Raw genomic sequence first — 11,360 nt, 5'->3', positions numbered from 1 at the left:
TAACATCTGACTTTTTTTTTTTTTTTTTACTCTGTTTTTTTGTGCTGATCCTTTTACACATGTGCAATACACACATACATGCGCGCACACGCGAGGTCATGTACACGCTTTGGAGATCTGAGGCCCGCCGTGTGATTTATGGCACGCAGGGTCAAACGGGATGCATTAGGCCCGTTTGCGGGAAGATGCGACAAGACTTACGAAGTGATGAGACGCTCGCTGACACTCGCCTCTTCAATAACCGTCGAGCGGGTTGCTTTGGGTTGGGGAAGGGTCGGGGCCCTCAATGACCCGCGTGCGCTTAACCGGGGCCTCGCGTGGCGCATTTTGACGCATATTACGCCTTTTCCTGCTTTGGCTACGCTAACAATTTATGTGCTAAGACTTGCTTAGCTTTGTTTGCGCTGATTACGCCGCGTGTCAACGCATTAACGCGGACGTAGCCAGCTCAGCTATTTGCCGCTGTTGCAACACGTCACACACACGCGTAAACAAAAGAAGACTTTCACCACGACCATATGATGTCATTCCACTAGGCCAAAAAGTCATTACGACTCGTAAGAACCAATTTAATGGCTACAAGCAATGTCGGTTGTTGGCAAAAATCATCAAACTTGGCTTTTCAGTCCGCTTGCTTTTCTGGAAGCTCCTCTTGGACGAGCTCCCGCCAAGCCCCTAAATTGCACTCCGACTTGCACGCTCAGCATATCAGCGTTTTTGTATCCAGACCTCTTGCGCTCTTTCTTTTGTGTTTACATCCACGTTTATAACTCTGGAATGACAAACACAGAGACTTGGACTAAGTACTGCACACACACACACACACACACGCATGCACTTGCATCTGGACAGTGTCAGGCCCACTTCAAAGTGGACCATCTCCTCTTTACAAGTCCGATGAAGCTCTTCATCAACGTCTCTCGGGACAACGAGAACTGCGATGAAGTGCTGCCATGTGTGTGTTTTTTTAAGATGTAAAATAACACTTTAGTAGTGCACAGTATTTTATAAAAACATAGCAGTCATAATATCATTCAATCAATCAATTGTAAAGAACTGTTTATTTTTTTGCCACAATTTTTGCTTCGATTCAATTGACATTGTGCTGCTCTTTCTGCTGCGTACGCATTGGCCAGCGGGGGGCAGCATAATTCAGACATGCAGGAAGTCGGTTGCAACGCCTCAGTCATATTGCTTAGTTTTTGCAGATGCTAAAGAATACATACCTGTGAGTATTTTAAGTATTTATTGCTATTTATACGCTACTACTGGCTAGCCTGTGTATGGTGTTTCTTACAGTGTGCTAGCATTAAGCTAGGCTAAATTTCAAAAGGCAAAGTTATGGGATTGTTTTAAATGCACGACGTGTAATTTGAATGACAGATGGTTGCTTTTGTACGACTGCATGCGCGCTGTCGTCATGGTAGCGGGCAAATAAATAATAACACGGGCAAAAGGCGTTGAAAAAAGTCGTCAGTCCTTCAATAAAGCTCCCGCGCACACTGCCTCGGTCGGCCATTGTTGTGTCGTTTGACACCGCGCCTCCTCATTTTGAGCACGCTGACGTCAAATCAAATCGGCCACCTGCATTGATGGGAATTAATCAGCCGCTTGTCAAGCGACAGGTTCTCATGCCATGACGTGTTTCCACCAAGCCTCAGTGACTCGGGTGTTTTTTTTTTTTTTTTTTATATAGCAATTATTTTCTTTCTTCACCCACAAACTGACAAATACACACAACTACCTGATGTCCTCCATGTTCAAAAATCCCAGGGCTGGCTGCCCTGTTGTATTTTATTTGTTCACTCTCTGGTTTTGAATGGGGTGTGTAGACGTTGCTTTTTGACAGTAAAGACAAAAAAAACAACTACTTAGTAAGCAATTCTTATCACAAATAGTAAGTGCGTCAGACGTAGTTGTGTGTTTGTCTTGGTGGTAAAATGCAATTTTGGCCGGGCTCCTTTGACAAGGTGAAAGGTGCGGTTGAAGAAGCCAAAACTAACAAAGGGCCCACTTTGCATCAACTGGAGTTTTTCTCTGTGGCCCATTCAAACACGCTGCTAATATTTGTGATGTCTTCCAACCGTGCCTGTTACCCCCTCCCTTCTTCTTCTTCTTTCAGTATGAAAAATGAGTCACTCCAAGGCGTTTTCACTGCAGAGTAAACTGTGCAGAAAGTGCCATTCATCAACAGCGCCCTGTTGTCTTTGCACACAGAAAAAGGAGCGTGGGTTTTTTTTTTACGTTCTTTTTTTAACCTGCTAGAGGACGAGGTGTGACAGCTTCCTTCTCTCGCTCCCTCGCTAGTTAGCAATTTGTCGATTGGCTGCGCGGCGCCGTGACCCGTGGTGGAGCTCAAAGTCGCCGACGGTCTAATCTGGAGCGTGAACGTTTTTCCAAACAAAAATGACAACAGGCATAAGAAGTTGCTTGCTGGTTGAATTTTATTGCTGGTGGACGTTGGCAATTTTTGGGAGATTGGCGGCAGACGCCAGCTAGGCCGGGTACTGACACACCACCGGAGTTCTGTCTTCGCAAGGCCCGTCGTTCAACTGGCCCCAGTCTGGACAAAGACGGCAAGTTTCAGACACACCTCACCTGAGAGGACCTTGGCGCGGAGCTCCGACTTACCGAAAGAGTTCATCCAAACGCAATTCTCGTAGCCGCCAAAGTTGTCGGGCTGATTGTTGCGCCAGGGGCTATCGGCAGGGAGGATTCCGCTTCCGTCCACCCACACAAAGTCATCCTGACGGAACCATTGCGGCGTGAGCGTTTCGTAACATGGCGTTCCGAGCGGCGTCCGTCATACTCACCCCATCTCTGATGGCGCCCACCCAGTAGTGCAGTCGGCGCGGGATCGCCGTGGCGACGATGCACAGCAGCTTTCTGAACTCGTTCAGATTTGCCAGCGTGACCACTTGGCCACCTTCTTCATCGCATAAAGCCTAAAATGGAGATCACCAACTGAGTGGGCAGGCACCACAGCGCCGCGTCCGTCCGCCGTCTCACCTGAGCATCGGCGAAAGTCAGACCATTGGGCGATACTCTGACGCACGTATCATCATTGAGGCGGTAAAGATCTTGACCACAAGGTTCCACGGGCACGTCCTGGACGCGACACATTTCCAAAACTTCCTCCAAAGTCTCTGCGACAACAAAAACAGTCACTTGTGTCTTTTTGGTGGATGCCACCGACGGCTTTCTCGTTACCGTATCTTAAAGTCTGAGCCAAGGACCCGGTGAACAGCAGCGCCCCCGCTAGGAACAAGCTTGTTGCAAAAGAAAGCATGGCTGCCAGATTTGACCTGTAAATGTCATCAAGTCAGTTTGTGTGAACAAGTAGGTAACATCGTTGTCTCTCTCACCACAGATGCCAGATGATGCGAGGCTCTTCTGTCAGGCTCCTGCGTCTCCTCCCGGCCTGAACTCGGACCCCCTTAAGTAGAGACGACGGACGCCTCGCAGCCAAATAAAATTGGCAACGCGCATGCTCTTGTTTGTCAAGACGAGCAGCGCTTGCAGGCATGGAGGTTCTTCAAAGCTGGTGAACGGCGTTCATTTGCAAATTGAATTCACTCGCCATCTGGAAACGGCACACGTCAAGGTAAGCTGAGTTAGTACCAGTGAACGTGAACTCAGACACGTGTCACCTCCATTTTGACACCACCGCAAAGCCTGTCCAAGCAAATGCTGTCGGTCCATCTCATCCATGCCTCAATCTCCTCCAGGCTTGATCTTATTGATCGGCATGCCCAGCACGTTCAAAAACTCGGAACCGTGCTGCCCCGGATTCTGAAGAAAACACACAAGTATATTCATATTATTAATACCCAATCCCAAATTTTGTTTCTTGGCTCATCATCTCCTCTTTCATCAAACACTCGGTCAATATTTGCTCATTTGCTTTTTTTTTTTCTAGAAAATTCCACTGTGACATTTTGTGCAACAAAATTTATATATACATATGTATAATTAAGAGACACACCCTTGTTGATTTTTTTTTTTTTTTTTTCAGGTTTTATCAAGGTGCACAGCCTTGAGGGTCTCGGCGCAGGGCGTGCTCACCCCTGCGGCGTTGGAGGCGGAGTCGGCGACGCTTCCCAAGCGACTGTTCAAACGACCTTCTTCCTCGCAGTCCAGCAGCAATACCAAAAAGGTACAAATGAAATAATTCCGTTGACCTCTGCGGCGTACTCGCCGCTATGAAAGCAGCTGTCTTCACCAGCGGGTTAGCGGCGAGGTCACGGGAGGCCGTCTGTCAGCTGCACCGCCCATTTCGCTCTGGCTGTCACGCCCGTAACCCGTCCGAGGTGTTAACACGGAGATGACATGTCGGTGGCATGGGCTGGCCGGCTCGCTTTTGCGACATTGTGACGCGAGCTTCGTGTCGCAACACGACGGCGGTCGTGAGGTAACTTTCACGTAACCATTGACTCAGAGTCAACACGTGGCGGAATGTCCGCTCTGCAATCTCTTAACCGATTGAGGTCACAAGGTCTCCATTTGCGAGAAAGCACACGGAAAAGTTCTATTAATTGTTTGCGCCCGAACGTTTCTGCCATCTGCATGTGATCACGCTATTTATTGATGTATTTATTTATGTATTGATTTTTTTCAAAGGCAATCTGCTGTCCGGGATCAGCGCGGAAGCCGCCGTGCACCTTAACAAGGTAACCAGAGCTCTGCGGGCCAATGTAGACCAGCTGTGGGGGCTCATCGGAGGGATTTGGGGGGCAACCGCGTGGAGTTTAATTGAGCATTAATTACAAATAGCGCAATCTCCCCCGCCTCAATAAAGAGTGCGGTGTTATTACGGGGACCCTGATTTTCAGATTGCTCTCTTTGTTGTCTCATGTTGGCTGATTTCCTGTAACGTCCACTATGTTTACAATCTCCATTTTCTCGCTGTAAAGAAAAATATACAACTTGATTTAACAATACAGTGAACACCCACTATGTTGAGATGCATGCTTTGCTAAAAAAAAAAGTGGTTTTATATTCAAATGTAAAGTTGGGCCTCTTCTGATGTACTGCTTATGGTTATTTAGGTTAGGGTTTTTGAAAGCCTTCTTGTACATTGTCATTTTTTTAAGCTGAGTGAGTGAGTGAGTGAGTGAGTGAGTGAGTGAGTGAGTGAGTGAGTGAGTGAGTGAGTGAGTGAGTGAGTGAGTGAGTGAGTGAGTGAGTGAGTGAGTGAGTGAGTGAGTGAGTGAGTGAGTGAGTGAGTGAGTGAGTGAATTTTCTCAGCTATGTGGGCCACACATGTCCATTTTCTGTCCTGCTCATTAGTTTCAAGGTACCTGGCTCTTGATGCATTAAGCCATCGCTCGTGATACTTTTAGGAAGACGGGACCTCCAGCCAGGACCTGTCACTCACTTGCGTGCACACACACACACACACACACACACACACGCAGACACAAAGAGTGATGGCGTCTGGTGTCATCCGTCCTCTATTTGGAGTTCAAAGTCCATCAGGACAATGCGGCGCAATTAGGAGCTTATAGGAGGATTTGGGGCCTTTGGCTGTCGCCTTCTCACAGTGCCATTTGTGTGTGCGTGTGTGTGTGTGTGTGTGTGTGTTACTCAATGTTCTTTTGCAACAAAATTCCAAGCAAGTTGACATTTGATTTAAAGAAATGCAAAATATGCATTAAAAAAATTTGTCATCTGCAGATCTGCTACATATTTGAACGTTGAGGAGGCTGCAAATAATTGATGTCAATGTCAACCACGTACGCCTGAACACTAAACTCAGTGCAACTTGACAACTTTCGAGGCAACCGGTGAGTCAGCGGTGGCGTGCTTGTACGCATCGTCACGAAAGGTGGCAAGCAAAAGAGGACAAAGACTATGAAAGCCTCGCTGAGTCAGCAAAGCTCGCCCTCGGGGTGAGCCTTCATCCTGGGTGGCTTGGGGCTGCGCCATAATCACATCAAAAAGTCGGAAGGTGCAGGACCGGGATGCAACTTAGCCGACTGGCGACGTGTGGACTGACAGCGGCTCCCACCCATTCACCAAAGGTTTTTCCTGAGGTATTTAGGTGAGGTGAGCCATTTACTTATTTTTAAAAAATCTTTGAAGACAGCGTCAAGTGGAACTGAAGCCGGTATTTTTGGCTCGCAAAGCAGCTGAACAAATACGCTTTTGTCTAATCTTTTTTTTTTTTGCAATCTTTTTTAGGCTGTCAAGCTTTGATGCGCTTCATTTAGCATGTTTTCAAACACTGTCAGGGTTCCAACTCAAGCAGGGACAAGTTGTGTTTTTGATACACACAAAGCCTCACACAAGATCGAGGACGTGGAGGAGGCGGCGCCTCAGCATTAGTGATGGCTTGTGAGTGAACAATTCGTTCAAAGGAACGAAACCTTTCAGTGAACGAGTGAACGTTCTCTTTTCCGTTCGTATGACTTCAACCAGTATGTGTCGGTAGTGCGCATTGAAGCTGGTGCCACCTCACCGTAAAACAAAACGAAGAAGAAAATGACGTCACTTCCCGTTTTGTTCCTTTGAACCAATCGTTCACTCACGAGCTGACACTACTGGACGGTCCCACAATCCCCCGGGTGAAGCCGTCGTGAATCACCTTGAGCTTAATGATTTGCAGATCCGCCGAGACTCTGGAACCTCCTGGGCCGGAGTTTATCTGCCGGGCTTGACCCCGTTCGATCTGGCCCTCACATTAACCCGTACGTGCGTGTGCGAAGGAATACTGGTGTGGGAATATGTGCGCGTGTGTAGGTGTGTGCACGGCCTTGGATAACCTCACAATAACCCCCGCGAGCCGGCCAATGCAGATAAAAAGGCATTTATATCCACGCTCACGCCTTCAAGGATGCCTTCTTCGCTTTGTGCAAAGTGGCCATCTTTGTCAACAAATACTTGCCTACTGTACTCAGTAGCGTTGAGTTCTTTGGTATCTGTTTTCATTTGTATAAACAAGACAAACTGTTGATAACTATCAGCAAATGTGTTTTAAATGAAACTATTTCCAAGGATAGGTAGCAACGCTGGAGGGGGGGGGGGCTCAGTTCAAAGGTCCTCATACCAACAACTCGGCGGCTTTGTTTGATTGACGGTTGCACCGGACTTCCATTAGGCGCATATTTGATCAAAATATATACAGCCCCCTGAAAATTGCGGAAGGAAAGAGGGAGGGAGGCGAAAGCTCCCATTCCAGATGCAAATCCTAAATCAGCAGCCGCGGTGCGCTCCGAGGAGGAGGCTTGCTTTTAATTTATTCTCCTAAGCTGGGGAATCAGGCCATCAAAAGGCGGACGGCTATCGGGTTGCCCGCGCTAAGTGTGAGGAGGGCGGCCCGGGGAGGGATTTAACCCTTTTCGGGTGTCACGGAGACCAGCAAAGAGGGGCGGGGGGGGGGGGGGGGGGGGTACAGAAGCTGACGTGAGGGAGGGGCGAGGGGGATAGAAGCTGTCCTTATGTTGGAGATTCCTCCTTCAGTCTGCTTTAATGGCTGAGGATCAGATTATGAAAAGGACGCCAGCCGATCTTGTTAGCAGAAAAAAAAAAACTGTCCACTTGGCGGTTGTTTTTTCTCGTAGGGTCAGGCCATCAAATTAAATTTACAACAAATAATGATGATGTCACATAAAAAGTATCGATTAAGCAGGGATAAGTCCCCTAAAGTAAAAAAACTTGAGTTTAAAAATTTGGGAAAAAAACATGACTCAGCAATTGCCAAACCATAAATACATGTGCCTCGGCGTTCACAAATGCTCCTATTTGTTGATTTACACTTTCTTGTCCCCCCCCCCCCCCCAAAAAAAAAATTAGACTCTCCTGCAATATAATAGCACGCATGTTTCATTCAATGAAGACAAAATTGTAGTGTAAAACGAAACTAGACCATGCCTTACAATGGCACCCTGAGGAACCCCAGTGGTGATTGATAGTGGACCGGGAAGTGAGCTGTACTATTCAACTGACTGGCGAGCAATCCAGACAATTCCCTACTTTTCCCACGACAACAACACAACTTTGCTGTCATCCTGGGAAAAATGTATTTTGTTGATATCTGGAGATCAGAGACATGATCGTACTCATAAAGGAACGTTTTTCTTTTTCCCCCCTCAAGCGTTGACCAGCTTCTTACCCTTTTCTCCTCCTCCTTGATCTTCCCTCCAATGTTTGCTTTATTTTATTCAATGTTTTCCCTCCGCCCTCGCTCACGTTTTCGTGCAAAGAATAAAATTTCATCAGCACGGACTCTGGGAAACGCAGCTCTCGGATTGGCCCTTGGCCGGGACACATGCTTTGAATTTACGGAGCTTTTTTTTGGATGGGAAGGGGGGAATAGCGGCTGAAACCTGGATGTATTTCCTGGGGATTAGCCCTTAGCTGGGCTGCCCTCGGAGAGTGTCTCAGGTCCCGGCCTCTCTGGATGGCTGGGAAAATGACCCCCATCTGACTCTGCTGAAACGCCCGCCTGCCCTTCCCTTGCGTCTTGCTATGGGCATCCTTTAACTTCAAGATTCAAGAGTTTTCATGTATTCAAAGTGAAGTCAATTCCGAGATTTGTTTCTGTCTACAGTTGGCAGGGATCCACGCCACATATTCTTTAGCCTCTATGAAAAAAAAGTCACTTAGCCTAATAGTAGTTTTATTCTTCTTTGTCTTTCTACGTTGCCCCCAGTGGCCAAGGCCGGCACAGCACAAGACTGCAGCAATAATACATGATGTACAAAATTGTATTATTCTACCGTTTTTTTCCGTGTATAGTGCGCAAAATGTAACGAATTTATTGTCCTAAAATCTGGGGTGCGCATTATACATGGGTACAATTTTTTTTATTTATTTATTTATTTATTTATTTTTTTTTAGAAAACAAAACCAACAACAGGACTGACCGACAAAGTCGTGGAACAAAAAGACAGGGTGACATTACCAAAGACAGGAACAGAAAGCAAACAGACATCATGACAGTAACACATGCAATGATCCGACGGTGAGCGAGGGGCAGACAGGACTTAAATACAAAACACGTTACATCGATTGAGGTGACACAGGAAGAGAGGGGTGACGCGAACAGAAACTATGGCAACCTAGACACATAGCAAAACTGGGGACGAGACGTGACAAATGTCCCTCGAAATGAAACTTGAAATCACCAAGTTTTGGTTTCCAAGGGTGTTTTTATTCCTCTTCAACGTCTCTCCCATACAGAGCCGCCTTTTTCACGTCCGCACGCCTCTTTCCCGTGCGCGCACGGAGCGCGGTGGTGCGTTTATGGGCAGTCGGAGAAATCAACGGCAACAAAGAAAATTACATCCAGCCTAGTTAAGACCATACCAAAGACTATAAAAATGGGACCCATTGCCTCCCTGCGTGTGTGACGATCATTGGGACTTAAAAAAAAAAAAAAAAAATTCATAAAAAGAAATTCATAAAAATTGGGTGCGTATTATACATGGGTACAGGCTTTTTTCCAGCATCAGCATGCCATTTTTAGGGTGCGTATTATACATGGGGGCGCACTATACACGGAAAAAAACGGTAATTTGGATACTTTTGTCATTATTATAACTCATTACAAAATACTAATAATTGTATACATTTTAAATATAAAACTGTAGTTGATATGTATAATTGTTGCAAAAATATCATGCCATTGCCACTCTACTCAATGTCTACAAGTGTTGCAATAATTTGTTTGTGTTTTGTAGCGCTCATAAAGGCCTCCCAGCCAACTCTATTCTATACAAAGCAAGCAGGAGGCAGGCAGAGCCATCTCAGTGATGTTGAGGATGCTGAGGAAGAGTAGTCCCAAATCAGGTGAAAGCCCGTTGGTGTAAAGTTTCAACTGGCTGTAAATGTGATCACTTTTACCAATTGCACCATTTGTACTTTTCAAGTTTTTTTCTGTATGAAAGCAGGGTGACGCCGGTGGGAAGTCCCAGCATCGGACTCCCTGACGCAGAGATGTGCGTTACCATTAGGCAGACCAGGCAACTGCCTGGGGCAAGGCCACTTGGGGGCTCTCTTATTTATCCATTTTTACATTTGGCACTTGTCCCTTGTATTCTTGCACTCTCATACGCTGCTGTGACAAGTACATTTCCCTGGTGTGGAATAAAGTTCAATCAATTGTTTGTATTGTAGTGTTTGTATTGTATAGTATGGTATTGTATTGTACGTATGGTAGTGTACGGTAGAGTACTGTAGGTATTCTATGTCCATCCATCCATCTTCCGCTTATCCGGTGGTCGGATCGCGGCGGCAGCAGCTTTAGTCGGGACTCCCAGACTTCCCTCTCTCCAGCCACTTGTATTGTACTGTACTGTACTGTACTGTCTTGTCTTGCATTGTACAGCAAAACAGCAAAAGCATTTCACTAGCTGACCAGGAGATGGCGACAGCGTGGCCTCTGAAGACCATGGATTGTTTGTTCTGCTATAGCCTAGGTGACTGATTCACAATTTGGTTTTGTCTGATATCAGATATTAAATATAGGAAACCAACTGGCTGATTGATTTGTTTTAATTGAGAGGGAAAAAAAACAGCAAAAGCATTTCACTAGCTGACCAGGAGATGGCGACAGCGTGGCATCTGAAGACCATGGATTGTTTGTTCTGCTGTAGCCTAGGTGACTGATTCACAATTTGGTTTTGTCTGATATCAGATACTAAATAAAGAAAGCCAACTGGCTGATTGATTTGTTTTAATTGAGAGGGAAAAAAAACAGCAAAAGCATTTCACTAGCTGACCAGGAGATGGCGACAGCGTGGCATCTGAAGACCATGGATTGTTTGTTCTGCTATAGCCTAGGCGACTGATTCACAATTTGGTTTTGTCTGATAATAGATATTAAATAAAGAAAACCAACTGGCTAATTGATTTGTTTTAATTGAGAGAAAAAAACCATCAGCAAAAGCATTTCACTAACTGACCAGGAGATGGCGACAGCGCGGCATCTGAAGACCATGGATCGTTCTGCTATGCCGGTTTAAAAAAAAAAAAAACGTAATTAGCTAGGGGTCAAAGGTCAAAGTTTACGGTTCAAAGTTCACCCAGGGGTCAAAGGTCGGTTCAAAGTTCACGGGGTCATGTGCACATTTTCGATTTTTAACTAGAGTTGAAAGTTCAGGGTTCAAAGGTCACCCAGGGGTCACCACGGGGTCACCATGGGGTCACCACGGGGTCACCGCGGGGTCACCGCGGGTTCAAAGTTCAGGGTTCACTTTTTTTTTTTTTTTTTTTTTTTTTTTTTTTGTTAACCTTTATTTAACCCAGTGCTTCTCAATTATTTTCTGTTACGCCCCCCCCCCCTAGCAAGAAGAAAACTATTCGCGCCCCCCCTCCCCACCGTGACTATCCTAACTTGTCTTGTAAGTCGTAAAATG

At 46.2% G+C, this 11,360-nt stretch overlaps 1 protein-coding gene across 1 annotated transcript; it reads right to left on the bottom strand.

The window, feature by feature from the left end:
• Positions 1-2,426: 2,426 nt before the first annotated feature.
• Positions 2,427-3,521, bottom strand: LOC133168064 (C-type isolectin Sp-CL4-like). The gene is made up of 6 exons (XM_061299316.1): positions 3,366-3,521; positions 3,211-3,305; positions 3,010-3,146; positions 2,814-2,945; positions 2,632-2,746; positions 2,427-2,563 (listed from the first exon to the last, which is right to left on the bottom strand). The coding sequence occupies exons 2-6, from the start codon at positions 3,287-3,289 to the stop codon at positions 2,496-2,498; spliced, it is 531 nt and encodes a 176-aa protein (XP_061155300.1). The 5' UTR covers positions 3,290-3,305; positions 3,366-3,521; the 3' UTR covers positions 2,427-2,495.
• Positions 3,522-11,360: the final 7,839 nt, after the last annotated feature.

This window comes from Syngnathus typhle, linkage group LG15 (assembly GCF_033458585.1).
Source record: "Syngnathus typhle isolate RoL2023-S1 ecotype Sweden linkage group LG15, RoL_Styp_1.0, whole genome shotgun sequence".
NCBI classification, from domain to species: Eukaryota; Metazoa; Chordata; class Actinopteri; order Syngnathiformes; family Syngnathidae; genus Syngnathus; species Syngnathus typhle.
Note: the sequence above shows the minus strand (reverse complement) of the source record. Positions and strands in the feature narration are given on the sequence as shown.